General features: G+C 32.7%; 1 protein-coding gene across 1 annotated transcript; it reads right to left on the bottom strand.

The window, feature by feature from the left end:
* Nucleotides 1-8,889: 8,889 nt before the first annotated feature.
* LOC114285058 (putative ubiquitin-conjugating enzyme E2 38) lies at nucleotides 8,890-20,135 on the bottom strand. The gene is made up of 6 exons (XM_028228049.2): nucleotides 19,717-20,135; nucleotides 13,456-14,052; nucleotides 13,299-13,359; nucleotides 12,883-13,022; nucleotides 12,492-12,803; nucleotides 8,890-9,387 (listed from the first exon to the last, which is right to left on the bottom strand). Exons 1-6 carry the CDS (start codon nucleotides 19,789-19,791, stop codon nucleotides 9,136-9,138), a joined length of 1,437 nt encoding a protein of 478 aa, XP_028083850.2. The 5' UTR covers nucleotides 19,792-20,135; the 3' UTR covers nucleotides 8,890-9,135.
* Nucleotides 20,136-22,004: the final 1,869 nt, after the last annotated feature.

Genomic DNA, 22,004 nt, shown 5'->3' with positions numbered 1-22,004 from the left:
TGTCGCCATCTTCACCATAGCCGCTGCCGTAGCCCATCCCAAAATACTACGACGTACTATTTCCAAACTTTCTATTGCCTATACAACTAGAGAGTTCACACTTGTATTGCACCCTAATTGATATAATTTATTCTAAAAGATCAAACCGCTGCATGCAGTTGAAAAGAAAAACTGCAAACTTGACATAGCTAATTTCATCTCTCTGGATAAGCTTTTTAAATGGCTTCTAACCATTGATTGCACTTGTTCCTTTTCTACAATAAAGTATCTCACCTTTCTATATCTATATGGGGACATGCTATCATCAACAATGCTTGATCTGCTACCATACGGATGGAGTTGTTACTTGTAACCCAATAATCTTGAATTCATACCCCTACTGAAGCAGTCAAGGGAGGAGGCTCGAGGTGGTGCGGCAACTAGTTAGGGTTAGAAATTTTTGGGTGGCTTGGAAATTAGGGTTTTGGTTGTGGAAGATAAAAGCATATTTTGGTATTTTTATTTTAGGACAAAAATGTAATTAAAATTTTTTTTTCCTTAAGTGTGGATTGAGAGAACTTTATGTGTGGAAATAGAATTTTCCCTTCATATGAGATGTTTTTATTTATTTATTTAATTTTTTTTAGGTGCTGCTATTGGAGACCCATAAATTATTTGACCTCCCAATTTTAAATTTATTTTATCACAATAATAACTTCAAATAAAATTACTAAAAAGGACATCATTAATTTTGAAACACGTTATCTCACAATTAAACCTACACACCCACTACATCATGGATTAGGATTTATGAGAGCACCCACCTCTATCACCACCCATCCATCTTTCCCAAATCCCACATTCAAAACCTACAAACTCTCAAAACCTGGAAAACCCTTTGGTAGCAATATTCCAGCGGTAACAGTGGCAACCATTTGACTACCTACACTTCTTTGGCAATGGCAATATTCCGGTAGTAACAGTAGCAACTGTTTGGCGAAATACAAGCCCATTATTTTTTCGAGATGGGGTTCCCAAACAAATAAGTAATGTTCGGGAATGCAGGTTTGAACATAGAAATTTCTTAACACATTGAATGGTCAAAATTTTTAACACTTGCAAAAGTTATCGGAAAATAGCCGAAAGTCATTATCAGGTTCAAAAGTTATTCCTTCATCGTGTAGCTTTAATAATATTGCTACATAATTCTCTGTTGAACTCACTATTTTATAATATCTACAAACAAAACCAACCAAACCAATTATTATAATTTTTTTCCTGCAAGAGAAGAAATTATTACGAGAAAATTAAGAAATTATGTGTGTATATATATATATAGAGAGAGAGAAAGAGAGAGAAAGAGCATATCAACTGTGACAATGGTGGATGAGGCAACATGGATAGTAATCACATTGGCTCTTCTTCTTCTTGGTGAGTTTTGTTAGGGTTATTTGGAAGAGGGATTTTTTTGGGGTGAGGGGGGTGTGCATTCAATGGGTGAAATGTTTTTACAAGAATAATTTTTGTGTTATTTAGGGGGGGAATTTTGAGGGTTTCAAAATTTATAAGTGGGGAGTCCAAAAAAATGGGGGGTCCAAAATAATTCATAGGGTGCTAATAGCACCACTCTTTTTTTTCTTGCAATTTTACCAATGTGTGAAATTACCTTTATAGGGACAAAACACTAAAATTAAATATATTTTATTATCTCCTTACACCCCTTAGTCTTTAATCCCTACTCTTCTTCATTTCTCAATTTTTCTTCCCTCTTATACATCTCTTTTCAAAAAGTGAGAATCATAGCGTTTTGATCATAGAAGAAAGTAATGGATGAAGAAGCAGTGGCGAAGAACCATTAAAAAAGTGAAATGGTGAGTTTTTTTATTTGTTTGGTAGGGTTTTGTTTCATTTTTCTAAACTGTTCTTTGACTTTTGTTCGGTGTTTCAAAACGGAACAAAATAAAATGGTCCGACATCACATTCTGGACAAAAAATATATGTCTGGTTACCAACTGCAGAATAAAAGATACATTTCCGATAACCCAAAGCCGAATTTTTTAAATTTGTTTAGCTACTCATTACAGTGTATTTCCAGTTTGATTTTTTTATATTGTTTATTTTTTTGCTTGGAAGGATTGTGCTTCTACTCATTGCAACAATACAAATACTGCATTATCAGTGGACTCCAGTCATAAATTTATTACAGACAAGATTTGTTAAGTTTTTTTTTATGAATATAATTTGTTCTTGTTTTTAATTTGTATTGAGTTTTATTAATAATTTGATGTATAAATGTATTTATTGTCTTTAGATTTTTAGTAGTCGTCAAGCATTAATTAAATGGGCTTCTGACGTTGGAAAGAATACTGGATTTATCCTTGTTATAAAGACATCAGATGCGGGAGGTAATAGTAGAAAACCAAGACTTACACTTGAGCTGCACTCGAATGTTATACATTATGTGCACCTATTTGGTTCATAGGAAAGGGTTGATAGCCCTACCTCTATCTTATCCTACTTCGAAACTGGCCAAGGATTTAATCATTGGATGACTATGCCCGACATAGGCCATTTGATAACATCATACTATCGAGTCGTTCTTTATCATTTATCCATGCAACGGTGCTTGATGTTTCTATCACTTAGATTAGTACCGATTACAACACCTGATCGAAGAGATATCTACATAGGATTTGTAAATGGAAACCATTTCGTGTAGGTATAAACTATCGAGCCTACTTAGATCATTACCATTTCTTATTTTGTAATTCTACTTATTGATGTCTTTGTTAGAGGTTTATCTACAACCTGGTCATCCAGTACGTCTAATAGCAAATAATTAGATTCGTTTTCATCACCCTTGTGCTAGTGGATGGGATAAATCATACATCAATTCCATGTGCTTGTCAGCCTTGATGTAGTAACTACCAAAACTATTGATATAGACAAATTGTGATAACATGTTTGATTGATGGATGCAAACAATGACAGATTTTATGGATGCTTTTTATGGATGTTTTGTACACTTGATGTTTTTATGAATACTTTTTATGTATAATTTTATGGATGCGTATTTGATTTATGGATGCTTGAAGGAAAATGTGTCATATCCCAAATCCAGACATGACCGGCTGTGGCCCATAGGGAGTTAGGCCAAGGCACACATAAGCCTAAATACGAACCCACTATCACAAAGAATAAATCTAACGATAGTCCAAAAATAAATAAATCAAACCCAATCCAGTTACAAGTCACAAGTCACAAGTATAAACAGCAAAATCAACACTAATTAATACCATCCAAACCAATGGGATATAAACGGCCCACATAACAAAATAATCCTAAATGAACTTCAATAATATATATATATATATATATGCACAAACTTAACGTAACAATCTGAAAAATAAACATCAAAAAAAAAAATAAATAAATTGAATGTCCTAGAAGTCCATGTAATTGAGTCTCCGTTATGCCATGAGTCCGTTTTAAGTCCTATCATCTGGAAATGATAAACAACTAAGTCAGCTGATAGCTCAGTGAGAAAAAGCATGGATAGTAAATATAGTTTTGAAAACATGGTTCAATTCCAAAATAAAATATATATCGCAGAAACTAGATTGGCATACAGTCTTGATAAAGACAATCTGTTTCAAAAAAAAAGTTCCACAATTCAACAATTAAAATACATGTCTCTCAATAACATATCAAATGACATTCTCCACTTACGACAGATTACAACATGATCATCAATAATTTTCTGGGTATCAAGAATAACATGTAACACGCCACAAAGTTCTTAAGGCAATAAGTTCGTTGGATCCAATATCGAACCAAGAGTCATCCTCAGGGTGGCAACCTAAACCTTTTCTCTAAGACGATCCGATTGAAGGTCACCTAGCCTAGCCCAGATCTTTTCCTTATAATCGTTGAGCACTAGAGTCATCACAGCCCAACTCGGATTTGCTCCCTAGTGGCCAGAGTCACCACACACAGTGGAATAAATTCCCTGGACTTTTATATACAGATAGTCCCAATAATCAATATAATTCAGTTTTGCAAAACATGGCAGTTCACCATTATAAACATGAGACCATAACAAATAGTTTACAGTATGCCAAGTTTACACATGTAAAAATAACTTAGTTATAATAATATAATAATAATTTAACCAAGGTTGTTTGGCTATGAAACAACAATTTACTTTTCAAATAGTTTTAGGGAAATGAAACATTTATAAAAATACACAGCATGCAACTACTCACCTGAACATGGTATAATATAATCCTCAAACAAAATAGGAAAGTCCAACTAGTGCCCTAAACCAAGTACGAAAACTGCATATCACTAGTAACTCAAAAATACTAAAAAGAATAAGAAACTAAGTAATCCCAAGCTAAATCACACTATCACGGCTCAACCCAACTCACCGTTACTATTAAATAATACATAAGTTCATGTTCTTCAAGGTCTAAACTTACCCAAGACATGAGTTCATATCGAAACTTAATTAAAAGTAACTTTAAGATAAAACCGAATTTTAAACAAGTTGTCCCAATCTATTCGCTAAATTTGAAAATTAAAAACCCACTCAACGCTGTTAAAAAGATTCCAAAACCCTCCAAAGATCAACTAATATATCCTCAATTTCAAACCCAATTGGTTTTACTTGATTTGCTTATCAAAATAATTATTTACAATTAATTATATCTAAACAGGTCACTTTCTGCAGCACTTTAAAGAAATTAATGGTTCTCTTAGTATACCCGAGCAATCAATGCAAGGCCAAAAAATTAAGAAACTAGCCTCGTAACCAGTTCTAATGACGCTGATTTGATAATTTTCGAATTTATACCCAAAGAAAACAATACTTCCGAAGTTACTATTTTGTACATGTTTCCTAGACAAATTTGAACGCATCAGTTTATATGGATTTGACTCTCGAAAATTATAAAATAATTCTGGCATGAAATTCAATATTTAATTAAGCTATTGTAAAAATTGCAGTTCAAAATTCATCCATTTCATATGATTTCTTGATTTTTAAAGTTTGTGTTTGTGTGCAAATTTTTTTTTTTTTTAGACTAAGAATTACACCCATTACCCGTTTCTCCTATTCCTTCCCAACAATAAGCAGATTACACACATGAACCATCACAATATAAAAATATAATAAAAAAGGACAATACCTTAGAGTTGTTGACCCACCAATATTGTTGAAAGTTTCTCTTCAATCTCTCCTCTCTCCCTCTCCCCCTCACGGTTGCGGCTATTTTGTGGTGAACAAATAAGAGAGATTAGGGTTTTATTATTATTTATTAACATTTAATATCGTGTGTTTAAAATTAATTAAAATACCCTCCAACAATATTTAATTTGAACTTTCGGATTCATTATCAAAATATTTGAGATTGTAAAATCATTATTATTTAATTATTACTTTATTTTTATATTCGGATTCTCACAAAAAGTAAAATTTTCAAGTATTATAGTTTGGTAATATGACACTAAAGTAATCTAATTTGTATAGCAATGTATCACCAAACAAGTACTTCACAAGTGGCCTTGAATTAATTTCTTATTATCATCCAATCAAATGACAACATATTGTTGGGAAAAATAAGTGTGTCTAGTAACATGGCACTGGTAGGGCTGCAAATGAACCGAACTGTTCATGAACAAGCTCGGCTCAACTCGTTAAGGGCTCGACTCAACTCAGCTCGGTTCATTTGATAAACGAGCCTAGCTCAAGCTCAGCTTGTCAAGTTCGGCTCGTTTATCTTTATTTAAATTATATAATAAATATATTATTCATCTATTAAATAATAATATAAATAATATTTTTTATTTAAATAATATAAATAATATTAATAAAAAAAATATCGAGCCGAGCTCGAGCTTAATAAACGAGCTCGATAAGTAAATGGACCGAGCTCGAGCTCAACAAAACTCGGCTCAACTTGGTTCGTTTGCAGCCCTAGGCACTGGATTAATTCAAATTTATTAGCATTGTATTACCAAACAGGGTCGGCACAAATTTAAAAATCATTGTTTGGAAGAAAATGACTCTGTAAATGTATAGCAACATAACATCGGAGGAATGTAAATTGTTTAGCACTGTGTGATCGAATAGGCGCTTCGTTGTGGGCTCTACTCACTGTCTTCCCGGCGTCTTTCTCTTTCTCCTTGTTGCGTCTTTCTCTATTCCCTTATTTTCCCCCCAAAAACTACTGGTGTAAAGAGATGAAAGGGTTTTGAAGAGTTTTACTTTAGGATTAGTTTTGGTAATATAATAGGTGTAATGAGAATTACATTTTTTTTTAGTGGTGTAATGAGATAGAGGGTGTAAAGAGATAAAATAGTGGTGTAAATAGAATCACTCTCAAAAATATCTTAGTTAGGATTTAGTGAAGCATAAGTTCATAAACTAAGACTTACGTGTAAATGCCCCAAAAAACATGTTGAGACTATTTGCGTATGTGCAGAAGAAAAACAAAAAAAAAATATATATATATTCACAGCTATTTACGGCAAATTACTTTAGAATGTTAGGTAAAGTATATATTCAAAAAGTATGAATTCTATTTAGGGGGTATACAGTTCGGCTTGATTCAATCTGGGTTGAGGAAAAATTTAATATCAAACTGAACATTTGGTTTTGTTGATTGAGAAACCAAAACTGATTACATGCTATTGTGATTTAGTTTTGTCATTTCTGTGTAGAGAAATAATTCACTAAGGCTTATATGAATACATATCAACTAATTAATCACTCAGTATTTTTCTCCTACTTGTTGGCATATCTGGAAAGCACGTAATGACCAAGTTTTTAATCAGTGGATCTAAAGTTGGTGATCGGCAAGGCTATTAGGGAAGCCATGGAGTTCAAAGCAGCCGAGTCTTACTTGGCGTCTCCCTCCCGTGTTACGCGGTCAGCATTAAACATGGGCTCCCCCAGCCCAGGGGTCTCTCAAAGTGAACTGTGATGTAGCGGTTAACTCTGGTTCGTTTTAATGCACAACACTCAAGGGAAACTCATTGACGGGTTGGCTTGTGAGGTTACTATATATCACTTTCGTGTTTCAGGGCGAAGCAGTAGCAATTCTTATGGCTTGTGTCATGTGTGATGCTCTGAATCTTAGCAAGGTGGAAATAGAGGGAGACAATAAGAGGGCAATTAAACTGTGTTTCTGAGGATGTTCCTCCATGGGAGTGTGCTGCCATCTTTTGCAGACATCAGGGCAATGGCTCAACAGCTTGCGTTAACCTTTAGGTGGTGCCCACGGAGTACTAACCGCGCCGCACACTGGGCTGCCCGAGCTAGACTGTAAATTGGGTGGCTTCCAATCTTCGGTAGTATCAAAAATGAATTTCACTACTTATCAATAATTTTTTTTTTTCTGCCACCAATGCAAGAGGATTCCCAACAGATAAAAGACAAACAAATAAAAAGGAAACATTAACATCAGAGCTAAAAACCTGTGAACTGAAAATTTGTTTGATGGGTCTATTTTATAATATTTGATGATCTCATAATAAAAATTTGCCAAAGGTTCACTGGATCATTTCTGCAGAGCCTTTAATTACTACTCAAAAGTATTACCATTATTGATGCCCCTACACAGTTTGCATCCAACTCCCAAGTTTGCATCAACCGTGGGGATTTACTCATAGCAAGTCTAAGAAATGAAACTTCGAACTAGTACCTGTTTAGTTTGGTTCACAACATATATATCTGATAAAACATGGTTTCTACAATAACACCAAAGCAAGCATATCACAGAATATTCTCCCACTGGGCTGCACCTTTAATAATACACTAATACTACGAACTCACCCTTATCAATCTAGAAATTATCCAAAATCTTCATCTTGTGATTCAAATTTATCTTATACATGCACCCCACATGAATCTCATTACACAAATTCATCTTCACTACACAATCACTCACCCAAGATTTTTTGGGTGAATTAATCTGATTCCCTAGATATTTTCTTAATAATATATATGAATTCGGTTATGGACACACCATTTTCAATGACGCATATTCCCCTGCCTACTCACAATGGTAATGGAATCCACACCACAATGATGTATGAGTGAGCCCCACTCCCATTGTGAGTAGACACTAGAATACAGTTTTGCGACCACTACAAATTAATCTACCAATTACTCACACGTGGCTCCACACATGCGAGAAGTTATTAGAAAAGTTTGGTAACTTGGTTTGTATCTCTTATCATTTTTTTTAATGGAATATGCTATAAAATTCCCTAATCTTCCTCATACTATAAATTAAGTCAATCCATCAATTTCAAAAGTCATACATAAAATATGAGACATTTGGCAAATTCATTATTCATTGAAAATGTGACATGAGACAACTAATGATACTAAGGCCTATTTTGAAAAGTTTAAATTTTAGTTAAAAACTCAAAAACTCAAAAAGCCACTAAAAAAAAAAATCAGTCTTCTATCTACTTTTTTATACATCCTTTTATAGAAAAGTTGAAAAAACTACTAAAAAAACCAATTTCCAAAACAATCTTCAAGGAGTAGATAAGCAAGTACAAAGAAGTTGCTTGTCATAAAATAAAAATAATAAAAAAGAATATCTATATATATATTAATAGTAATAAAATAAAATTAAAAAATTATTATTATTATTATTAAATAAATAAATGAATAAAGATTAGTAGAATATCACAAGATACCCACCGTATATATATGCTCAGTAAGAAGCAATTGGCACTTGCACACATCAAAAGTCATGTATTATTATCAGCATCACTCATAGAGAGCAGCCCCCATTATTGCTCCCCAAAACCCATTTAAGCTAAAATATGCAGATGATATATAATGGCCATTCGCTTTATAAGACCCATTTGAAGGAATGACATTAGACCACATAACAAAAAAAGCCAGATTCATTTTCACTTGGAGATGTGATGCAACGAACTATACGACGGGAATCTCTGTTTTCCATCCCTAAAACACCCTACCTTATCTACATCTATCAGGAAAATCCCAAAGATAAATCTTTCTATAAACAAATATCTGTGCAGTTACATAGAATAAAAAAAACCAAACTAAGAGAAGGAACTTACTAGCCCTAAACTGCCACCCATCAGCCCTGGCATCAGCCTCACCAGATATCAAACTGGACGACGGAACTGCTCACAATCCTTTGACCCATTTTTGTTGAAGTTTGTAACTAGACTATTCATCATTCTAGCTATTGCTTCCTTGAATTCACCAGGTTGGTTCTTTTCTGCCTTATTATTTGTATCTTCGACGACTCCTCTGACCACAGACCCAACTTCAGCACCCTCCATATAAGCTTTACATGCTGACAGAATGTCATGTGCTTGAAGACGAAAATGCCCAGCAACTAAGTCCTCGAAATGCTGCAAACAAGCACAACCGATCAAATATAACTTTTTGGAAACCAGAGAGCATACATCATGAAATCATATATGAACAGAACTCTAGATTTCACCATCAGACATCAGAGACTATGTACACAGGCATGCATTGGTTTGTTCACCCACATGAGTGTGCAATGATGGGTGCAAGGATTTGTCTCCCTGGATGTATGGCCATTTGTTATAACCATCATTGAAATTGACAAAATTGCGTATTGTCCTTGATTCTATTAGTGACTACACCAGCTTGAATCTATTTTTTACTACAGATATGCCCATCCGGATATGGTACCAAAATTATCGAATTTTGGCACACTAACAGTACTGGAAATAACAGAATGAGCCACGGAACATATAGCTATGCTCTCTAATCAAGTTAGCCATTCGAAATCACACAATTAACACTGGACAGAAAGTTGAATGCAATTCCAACCAGCCATTCCATAGGAGAACATTGCAATTCCATCTAGGGTTTCAGACACTTCGTTTTCAAGAGTTTCCACGATTACAATTTATAACTAATCCGTCAAAGTAATTCATGTGAGCGATAATTAATAGGGGCTCTGAAAGTCGATCTCTACTGCATTTCGCCCAATACATGTGCTCACATGCATGCAGACATATATATATATATATATATAGAGAGAGAGAGAGAGAGAGCATTTTAGGGAAACAAAATTAGTAAAAGCACGTATAATCATCCAACGTCATGCTCCTCTCCTAAAATGGTCTAACAAATATCACCTTCACATGTCAAACTGTCAGGGAGGGCTATCCATGGGTCAGTCCAGGTCAGGTTTGCCCTTAACCCGTCACCTGACCAAACTACATTGGGTTGGGTATTTGAACAATTGACTTCAACCGTTCATCCATCTGAAACTGTCCAACCTACTCAATTCGGTTTCATGGTCAGCTCGGTCAATGGAACTAATACCAAAAAAGAACAGAGATGAGGCACCAATCAACTCAAACAGCACTCCAAACTCCAGAATTTGACTCAAAACTTGAAATAAATAAATAAATAAATTACGTCTTTTCGCCTCTCGTAGATGAAATATAATAGTGAACATATATCTTTAAAAAAAGGCCTCCAAAAAGCGATAGAGGAGCTTCAATGAGGCAACGAAGCTCCTCGATTGATGTCACCAATCTTCTATCCCCATCAAGATTGTCGTTGTCACCGATTTGAGAGAGAATAAGAAACTCAAGTGAAAGAGAGGCGGCTGAGAAAGACTGTTTTCAAAGCTTCAAGATCATCAACAATGGCAGACTATGAGAGAATATGGTGAGAGCTGATGCTTGCAGTCTTGCAGATCATTGGGGGGGGGGGGGGTTTATAATTTTTTTAGATCAAGTCTTTAGATTTTGGTGATAATGTGCAATCTGAGAGATCAACAAAAAATGGACACATGTAAGGTGTATAATTGTATAATATTTCAGTCGGGTCTGGTTGTGAGGGTATTTTCACTAGGCCCAACACCTGACCAGTAACCCTAAAAAATGACCCCTTACACCCGCAGCCAACAGAACCACCTGTCCAAACCATCCATTAGTGAGCAGGCCGGGTCAGTTGAGCAGGTTGGTAACATTTTTTGACAACCCTATTGTAATCCCTTTTCTTGGGAAGGCAAATGGACTATCATACTCATAAGAATTCATCTAATATTGCATGAATTGATTAGAAATACTGCAAAAACAAGCGCACACAAAAATTATTCACTAATTCAAAGCATCACAAATTTTACACATGAATATTGAATACCAATAAAGGCATCTTTTTTCAGTTTAAAAGAATTTTGATATGGGTTCATATTATGCTTTTCACCGAAGTAAATCAATTTAGACATCTATAAAACTTACATAATCCAGATTAAATATGAACCATAACTATTGAAATCGCAAAGGAAACTTAGCCTTTTGGTATGTTCATGTGAATATATGTTCATCTCTGCATCCATGAATTTTCTGATATCAATGGATGTAGGTCCTTCCTACCTATTGGCTAGTTTCTTTGGGCAATTAAGTGAATCATTTTAAGTGCCAGAACTAAACAAAGCATGTTTCATCAAATAATTACTCGAAATTGCAGCAATGTACTGAAGAATAACAAAGCCATACTTAGTTGTGGTTAAGGATTCACTCAGTTGAGTTTTGAGTTAAGTTGGTTGATGCTATTATTGGGGTGGGGGGGGGGGGGGGGGGGTGTTCCCATGATTCTCACTCTGTCTTCTTCTTGGCCTCTCTGATGCACCAAGTTCCAGAAAGCAACAAGTTCAACTGCAAATTAATCTAAACTCATCCAGCTTTGCTCTGACTTGCCTTCTGGAACTTGGGTTAAAGACAGCCCAAGGGGTGTTGACAAACCTGAGACATTGAGTAATCGACCTTAGCTTACTAGTATGAGGTGTCACTATTTTTTTTTTTCCAATTTTCTTCTGGCAATTATCAAGCATGAGGTGCATAAGCATCACCTTAGTTATACAAATTAGTAGAGTGAACACACACAAGTTTCTCTCACTTGCAATAGTACAAGACAATCTCCACTTTATGCCAGGCCAAGTCTAACATAAATACCTTTCTATTTAGGTTCAGCTAACAAGAAACCAAGTTAACTCTGCCCTCTTAAATGTACTGATCATAGAATCATTTGACAGTGCAACGTTGCCATCTTGCTTTCAAAAGTAGAAAACAAGCTCCACTTTATACCATGCCATGGCTAATATAAAACCCTTTCTATTTCAGGTTCAGCTAATGGGAAACTGAGGCCTTGTTTGGGGAGTAAACTATTTTAGCTAAAAAGTCACTATAAGTTGTCACATCACTCTCTTTACTTTTCTGCACTTCTTTTCATAAAAAACCAAAAAGTTACTAAAATAACATGTTCCCAAACAAGGCCTAAGTTAGTTCTGCCCACTTATGCATATCAAAAGATATCAAAGATTCATTCATAGTGCATTGTCATCTAAATAAAAATATGAACACAAAACATCCATATTACCTTGGCAAATTATCAATCAAGCATCAAGGCAAGAAAACACATAATGATCACAACAGGATGATGATAATAACAATGCAAAAATTCGTACCTTTGGGGGCCTCCTAAGCGTATACATCATTGTCTTCAAAGATAGAATAAACACATCCTCATTGTAAGCCTTTGATCTTCTTTCTCCCTCCAGCCCACCATACATATTGGCATACCCAGGTTCGTTAAAGAAGGGCTTTGCATTCAATATCAAAGCTTGTATAGAGACAAGGACTTGTAGCATGGTTGATGTCTTTGGCATCCACATCTCATTCTTGTTGCCACTCCATGTGTTCAAAAGGCTGAGGCAGACTTTCCCACAATCATACAAGTTTGGGTTTAATCGAAGGCCACCAGAATAGTAGTAAACCATCTGCCAGAGAGAAGCAAAACTAATCACAATGGAAAACATTATAATAATTAAAACAAGGATATTACCACCAAGAACATACCGGGGGCACATCAGGATAGGTAGTAGGGAAGAGAACATCAAAGACGAACAGACCATCATGGTAAGGTGTCCCTGCTGGTCCTACAATGATAGCCCTCAAAAGATCTATCCTTGTTTCATAAACTCTTACATATATTGTATCTGTGTGAAAGAGAAATGACGAGTAAGTGAGAAAGGTAGGTAAAATATAAAATTCCTTGAGATGGCCAAGAAAAATAATAAATAAATAAAAGGTCATACAAACAAAACCAAAAATATGAGCTGAATGTTTCCTTTCAATTAAATGAAAAGGAAGAGATTTTATTTGTGATTTGTGAACTACATGTCCAGTCCACTCCAAAAAAAGGAAGCTTAATCAGTATGGTTTGCCGCAAATCCATCACCATATAACTGATTGAACAGCAGACAGAAACTCACCAGGTAAATCCTTCTCCAGAATTTTCCACTCTTCCTGAATTCTCTTTGCCCAAGAGGGTGGCTATCAAGGAAAAGAGTAGATAGAAGTTACAAAGGCACATCCATTAACATAAACAAAGGTAAAACATGAGATGCAGGTTAATGTAACTAAACTTACCTGCTGCCCTGAAAAGGCCACACCGTTGAAGTGATGATCCGAAAAATCATCAACAGTATCAAACCTTTTAAAAAGTTGCAACTTACTCAGAACTTCATCTTCTTTTTCTTCTTTCTCTTTCCCACTGGAACTTGACTGTGCAAGGACTGTTGAACTGCTTGTAGCAGCAGCCTCAGTTTTGCTATTGGCAGCGGGATCATAAATTTTTAAGGAAGACATCCTTGCCCCAGCAGGCTGACCCACAGCACCACTCGGGCCTGTAGCATTATTAGAAGCTGGGGCATTTGCACTGGGAGAAGGATCTCTCAACCAAGAAACTGATGCCTCTACCCCAGGAGGTAAATCCACATTATCGAATTGGGCTTGCATACTCAGATAATCATCATCATTATCATCATCATCATCGTTGTCGAACATAAAATCATCATTGTCATCATAATCAGAAACATCGTCGCCATCATCAACGGCCTCATCGGCATCATTATCATCATGATATGACATATCTGAATGGGAACCATTGAGATTGTCTGAATTAAGAGACTCAGATGTTAACCCCACAACAATAGTAGACTTCTCAAAATCGTTGGCCACAGCATCCTGGAGGAAGACAGGAAAAATGCTTAATCACAAAGCATGGTAATGGTACAAGTGTATTAAATAAAGGAGCTTGCAATGGATTACTAAGAAGCACAAATGGAATTTACATGGGAAAGGGGATATACCATCAGTCGAAGTGTGTTCATGCATGGTGAGGTTTGTGTCAGTGTTGTTTCTTGCCTATATTTTCTCTTTTTTCTCCTTCATTTCCCAGGGGATGGGGGCAAAACTAAGGAGCAGATGTATAACAATAATAATGTAGCTCTCATTCTATGCCATGGTCATTAAAAAAGGGGGTAGAAGTAGGGAGAAAAAATATGAACAAAGAAAAAGGTTGAACTAATTAGCAAGGAAACAGAGATTATTTTGGCGACATCATAATCATAATTTACAACTGGAAAGGGCACATAAATACATATATATACATATATATATAATTTGGGTAACGGATGGGGAGAAGAAAAAAAAAATGTCTTACTGTATCAAGAAACCATAGCCAACTTTCAAACATAACCCTTCACCAAATATGTTTGCAATTGACCTAACATAATCGCGGGAAAAAATGGTGAGGCTTACTTTCTTGATGATTAGACCAAATAATGAAGCATATATGAGGTGTATATCTCAAGCTTGAGCTCAACAACACCAACACATGCTTCTCCTAAAATTCAACTAGTTGCCAGGAAGGACTTTCAAGGGGGAAAACACGCTTCAGACATGGATATGATATCTTTTGAAGGGGGGAAAAAAACAAAAAAGAAATTTTTTTTTGTTTTGGAAATTATTGCGAAATGGGATTTTTTCTTTTTCTTTTTCTTTTTCTTTTTCTTTTTCTTTTTCTTTTTCTTTTTCTTTTTATTATTTATATTTTGAATGTCCAATACGAGCTAGAAACTACAAAGAAACTACAGAGAAACCCAGAAGAAACTATGTAAACTCCTTGAAAACTTAATAGAATTTTAAGGATTCATCTTGAAAAACTTCTAGTAGATGTAATAGACACCTTTTAAAAAAGATTCAAAATACCATATGAGAATGGTTTGAGAAACTTCAATGAGGAACATGAGAAGTTCTGAAAACCCAAGAAGTGCGGACATGAGCATGCAACACAACATTGACACATTGACACAACAATTTAATTTAATCTATAGTATTATTAAGTGAAGGCCTCAATTGGTGTAGTAAAGCTTTGCTCTCCTCATGTCACGTGGCAGTGTTTTTTATTTTTTATTTTTTTTTTAAAAACTAACACATATGTACAAAATATATAGTTTTATATATTTATAATATGAATATTTCATTCAAACTTAAAAACAATACAACATAACACTAATTTCTAAAGTTTAATGGAGTAAAAATTAATAGATACAAGTCTAGATATTTTTTTATCATTATACCTTATGTTAATTTATTAAACGTATAATATGTTTCATGTGTGACTAAGTGATGGATACACACGTGTGTCCATTGCGTGTCCAAATCTGAAATATGACATGTTTGGACGAGCGTTTGAACTTGTCTGGGAGTGTCCGACATGTGTCCGTGAGCAACCTTAGAAGTATCTGGGCTCCTTAGTTGAAAACCATTTGAGAAACTTTGGAAATCACTTCAGGAAACACATCATTGAAAAGGAGACTTAAAAGTTTTAATAAAATTTATAGCTATAAAGGCCAAGTTTGGGAAGACTAAATAAGTGCACTTTTTGTCTTTTTGGACTAAAAAATTGAGGTTGAAAATATGGATGTTTGGGTTAACTTTTTGACTTTTTATTGGAAAATGTGTAATAAAAAATTGTAAAAATTGATTTGAAGGGAAAAATTTGAATTGGGAGTTGTGCAGCCGTAATTGTTGACTTTTGGTGAATAGTGTTAACTTTTTAACTTTTTGAGTAACTTTTTGACTTTTTGGCTTTTTTGGAACATCCCAAACTTGGCCAAAATGTAGGCTGATAATATATTTAAAATAAATAAAAAATCAGTTAAAAATGAGAGAATTTTTTTTTTTTTTTTTGGGGGGGGGGGGGGTAATTATTGTTTCAACCCTTGAACTTTGCTCAAAATATCAATGTGATACCCGTACTTTCAATTATTATATCGAAGCCTCAAATTCTTATAAGTCAAAATAGTTCAACTATTAACAAAACTAAGAAGAACTAACCATGTTAGATCATATGCTTCCTACTTCAACTGAATTAAGGTTGAAACTAAGAAAAAAAAAATGTTTGAATGAAAAAAGACAAGCGAAGAGAAAACCTAAGAAGCAAGGCCACGGACATGCAACATGACACAGATACAACACAAACACGCCGACACACCAATTTTTAAAAAATACAGGACACGACACGTGAGGGACACGCATGAAATTTATAATTTTATATATTTATTATATGTTATATATATGAGTATATCATTCAAAGATAATAAAAAATACGACATTAATTCTTATAAATTTATATGATTTTTGTTTTATTGTTGTATCTTAAGATGTTTTGTTCAAAATTATAATTAGTTTTGCTCGTGTCTAATCAATAGACACGTGTGTATAAACGATAGACACATGTGTCTTCTAAGAGTCCAAAGAGTGTTTGGATCTTTAAAAAAAATTAAAAAGTAAGACACATTTTGAAGAGTGTCGAACACGTGTCAAGAGTGTCGGTGTCCGACACTGACACGACACGAACACATCACCTTCTTAGAAGTGTCAGTACTTCTTAGGAGAAAACTAACAAAAGTTTCAATTACGGGCATACACAAGTTTCAAAGGTTGAAGCCCAGTGCCTATGAGAGCATGTATATATTAAATATATAAATATATTCTAACAATTTATTTATTTGTTCTTAGTTTGTAATATATGTGTTAAAATATAAATTATTATTGGAGACTGATATCAATTACAAATTGTCCTTGTTAAGTACAAATAAATATTATACAAATAAAAAGTACTAAGAAAAGTTTGAGTTGTTTTTCTTTTAGATTTGTATGTTTGAAAAGTTCTATCTCATAAGAGAGCAAGTTTCTTCCTCAATAGGAACGAATTTCTTACAGGTTTCTTACTTGGGAGCACGAAATTGCGTTTCTAAGTAAAAAACATCTCCCAACTAGGAATTTCCTATTTCTAAGAATTCAGTTTTCGTTTAAGGTAGTAACAAGTGACAAATTGTCACAAAAAAAGGAGGCTTTTCTTAGTATCATTACCTATTTTGAAAAAAAATGATTTGACTCAAAAAGTTAAAGACCTAAAGTAGAAAAATTTAAAGTTCAAGGATGGCATTAAAAAGTGAAATAAAGTTTGCGGGACAAAACGATAGTTTACCCTTTTCTTAAGGGAAAAACTAATAAAGGTGATTTGTTTTCTTTTATTTATGGGTAAATTACACAAACCTCTCTTAAAGTTTGGAGAAAATACATTGGGCTCCACAAGTTTAAAATAATTGCATTGGGCCCCCGGCTCTCTTAAAGTTTTAATTCACATAAAACTTGGCTCCTTTTCATCGACAATTCGTAAATTGTATGGAAGAAAAAATGATGTCGTCATTTTTTTTTATACTAAAATATATATTTTATCTTATCTATCCTTATATCTACACACCATCTACGTTAGTTTTGAATGCTTTAATCGTGTAATTATGCCAAACTTGTGAGGCTTTTGTATATTTTTTCTAAACCTCAAGGGCAGTCAGTGAAATTTACTGTTTATTTATATTATTTTTCTCGTTGGGATGGTGGAATATGAAAGAGCATATGCTCACAGATGAAGTGAAATGAAAATATGCATGTATATGACATCTATATTCAAACTTCGTTATGATAATGTCCTAACTAAGATGTCTATCTATATAGCATTCGTGCTAAAATGTTGGCTTCTTCAGATGTCTATCTATATAGCATTTGTGCTAAAATGTTGGCTTCTTATTTCCTGCCAATAAAAGGAACTCTAATCAAGTCTTACCTATGCAACATATTTGTTATACACTTATCATAGGTGGGGGTGGAACTGTGCAAGGGGCAAGAGGGGACTCGACCCCCTCCAAATTTTGAAAATTTATCATTAGTTCTATATTTTATGTTTATTTGTAAAATGTATAATGGGATAACTCCTTAACTTTATAAAAATTACTTTACTAAATTTTTATTTCATTAGTATTTCACAATAATGAGATGATTTTTAATCATTCCACATTTTAGTTAATAACATCAATTTTATCTAGTTGATTTTATTAATACAAAAGGTACATGTCACTTCCTTTTCTAATTTTAAAAATTAGATGGTATATATACTTTTTTATGAGTAATGTTAGAGAAAATAAAATATCATCCCTAAATTTATCCACAATGACATGGCAGAACGTTGGGTCTTAATTAATTGATTTCTAAACAAACCAAAAAAACTGACATGTAACATTCCATGTCATTAAGTGTTAAATTTAAGGGTCATGTTTTAGGAGTCTGATGCATTTTTCACTGTTTATTTACTAGATCTAGATTATTATCAATCAATAAAATAGCTTAATACAATGGTCTAACCAATTATATACTAATATATAATTAATAGTTCAAAACTTTTAAAAAATGAAAAAAAAAATCTTTTTTAAATTTATTTATTTTTCTCGTGAAATACTTTTTTCACAATGCTTATATAAGAAATTATGTTCAATTAGGAATGTATCAAAACTAAGTATTTTTCATTTAGATACCTTGGCCCCCTGGGACAAAAAACCTAGTTCACCCCTAACACTTATGTAAATGGAACAGAACATCCCAATAATCTTGAATAGGTAAGGCGAAAATTTGTTCAGGATAGAGAATACTATGCTACTGTTATCATATAGATCTTAAAAGTTAAACCTACTAGTACAGAGATGGGGAAAAAAACCCAAATTTTAGAGACATAAACCCGGCAAGCACACTATTTCTTGGAGGAATGACTGTACATCTATACTATTATATATTATATTATATTATATATATATATATATATATATATATATGTGAACAACTCACTTTAGTTTCTTGAAGCCTACTCTCTCCTCTTGCCAAGTAGATTTTTTTATATCAAAAAAGGGGGAAAAAAATCATAAAGTGAATCTTGGGTTTTGAAAACACCATTACCACTTGATAAACAAACACTATATATATTTTTAATTTAAAATTAAAATTTATAGTTTACAGAGTTAATAGCACACCCATTGGATCCCTAGTACATACAAATTCATTCAGGCCAATTTTTTTTTTATTCCACTCGTCATGTAGGTCTAAAAAAACCTAACATATATATATATATACACCCAACACTATAAACGTCTCCACACATGCGCATGCCCCACAAACATACTAATTCTTGGCGGAATAACTATAAATACATAAAAACCTAATTGCGGATTTGCTATCTAAAGAGAGGAGGAATTGCATGTCAATTTATTTGAATGATCCGAACAAAACCTAACCGATGAAGTCCAACCAGGACGATTAAACCAAAAAAAATTAGAAGCGATCAAGCACATTCAAATGATCAACAAACCAATCAATCAAATCATATTAAAATTCCACGTCTCACTCGATCAATCACATGTCATAGGGGTCAAAAAGCCGATTAATTTAACAAGGATGCGATGAATAAACCATTTGGAGACATCAAAAAAGGGGATTTTATGTAAGAAACATTACCTCATTGTGCTTAAGCTTCTTGGCGGCCGAAGCTTGAGAGTCGTCTGAAGCAAATTCGACGATTTCAACATCCATAGCCGCAAACGCGCGTTGTCAAAACCCTCTCTACACAGTTCGATTTTGCAGAGTAGATACATATAAATACGTACACATCTAGCGAGAGAGAGAGAGAGAGAGAGAGAGTCAGTCAAGTGTTGTGGAGAGAGAAACACCAGCCAAAAGGGAAAAAAAATTAGAGAGAGAAAGAAAGACGGAGAGATAGAGATGTCGATTCGCGCCTTATTAGGTGAAAGTTCTCTATCGTATACAAGAAGGAAAGGCTAGAAATACTGTGCTGATCTGTTTTCATTAGAGTTATGGTAAAAATTCAAGGGTGTGTTTGGTTTGTGTTTGTAGAATAGTTTTTGAGATAAAAAGTATAAAAAATTATTTGGTTTGCCTTCTTTTAAAAATGATTTTGGAAAATTATTTTGGAGAGTGAGTTTTAAAAAAAGTGATTGATTTGATGTGTATGAGAGAGAGAGATTTTGGAAAGTAGGTAACTAAACAAAATTTTGAGATTTTTTTTGAAAAAAATTGTTTGGTTTGATTACTCTTGAAAATTTGTTTGTAGAGAATTTTTTCCAAATTTTTTTCAGAAAAACAAACCAAACAAGGCCCAAATATTTGGTAATTTATTTAATATTCATAATATTTTTCCTTTTTTTATTATGTAACTGATCCAAATATTTCGTAATTTATTTAATATTCATAATATTTTTCCTTTTTTTATTATGTAACTGATCCAAATATTTCGTAATTTATTTAATATTCATAATATTTTTCCTTTTTTTATTTTGTAACTGACTACCAGTCGTGGCCTTCGTCAAATATTCTAGAGGCTAATTACGTCCTATAGTTTAAAATTTGTGTTAGTTCTTAATTTTTTATTTATGATATATTTAACTTTAAATTTTAAATAAAAATAATTGAAGATATTATTATTTTATTTGATATATTTAATTTTAAATTTTAAATATTATTTTAAATAAAAATAATTGAAGATATTAATTTAAAAAAATATAAACTAATTTGATAAAAATAAATGGTAAAAAATAATTTTTAAATTTTTAAAAATTATTTTTATGCATTAAAGATAAAGTTATATAAAAATGATAAAAAAAATTTACATGTTTATTTTTTCACTTTTTGACTAAATTAATTTTTAGTACTATGTGTTTAAATGATAATCATATAATGAGTAATTATTTTTGTTAATATTTTTTTATGGTTATCATGTACTACATAATTGTATTTGTTATTAATAGATATTTTTATATGGTTATTATGTAACGAATATTTATTAGACATTTAATGTATAATCAATATGTTTCATATATAAAAAAAAATTGATTTAGATTTTTTTTTATTTAATTAATTAGTTTAATAATGATATCAAAGTTGTTATCATGTTTAACTTTTGAAAAAATAAAAATTAATTTAACAAAAATAAATATCAAAAAAATTATTTAAAAAAATTATTTCTATCCTTCCAAAAAATAAAATTTTATAAAAATTATGTGCTTTTAATTTATTTTTTTTACCAATTTAATTTTTAAAAAATTTTGAAATTAGATTTTAAAATTAAATCAAACAACATTTTATAAACAAAAAAATTCTAAAATTATTCATAAAAAAAAGTTATTATATTTCAAACAATATATAAGTTAATCAACACAAAAAAAGTTATATAATGATTTTGCCATTAAAATGAAGTAACAATATCTTCAATTGTCTTTATTTGAAACGAGATTCAAAATTTAGAATCAAATATGTCACAATTATAAGATCAACATCCAAAATGATATAAGTTTCAAACTATAAAAATTGTTAATATAACTCCCCTACTTTTAATTGGCTCGGTCTGAGACTTCCATATGCTCAGTCTCAATCATTTATTTATTTTTTATTTAAATCAAATATATAAAAATCATGTCTCACATAATTTACATAAATAGATAAAAAAATTTCTCACATAATTTCAAGGTCATTGTCTCTCTCTCTCTCTCTTCTTTTTTTTTCGACATTTAGATCATCGTCTTAAAAATGATCTTTTTTGAAAATCAAATATAGAAATAGGGTTTTTGGACGTTTTAATTTATTTGTCCATCTTCTAAATTCTATAACTAAAATCTTTCTTTCCTTAAAATAAATTAAACAAAAGTCAATTTAAATTTGTTTAATATAATAAATTTTAAAAACTCATTTTGTTTTTTAACCTCAATTTCTTATTTTTCCAATTTAAAAAT

Source organism: Camellia sinensis, chromosome 7 (genome assembly GCF_055761805.1).
Source record: "Camellia sinensis isolate YWXY chromosome 7, ASM5576180v1, whole genome shotgun sequence".
In the NCBI taxonomy this organism is placed as follows: Eukaryota; Viridiplantae; Streptophyta; class Magnoliopsida; order Ericales; family Theaceae; genus Camellia; species Camellia sinensis.
Note: the sequence above shows the minus strand (reverse complement) of the source record. Positions and strands in the feature narration are given on the sequence as shown.

Excerpts from the sequence above, each read along its gene's own strand:
- LOC114285058 (XM_028228049.2), bottom strand. The coding sequence starts at position 19,791 with ATGGATGTTGAAATCGTCGAATTTGCTTCAGACGACTCTCAAGCTTCG. Across the intron at positions 14,053-19,716 it reads AGAAGCTTAAGCACAATGAG|GATGCTGTGGCCAACGATTT; the intron begins GTAATGTTTCTT and ends GTCTTCCTCCAG. Across the intron at positions 13,023-13,298 it reads TCTGGAGAAGGATTTACCTG|ATACAATATATGTAAGAGTT; the intron begins GTGAGTTTCTGT and ends TCTTTCACACAG.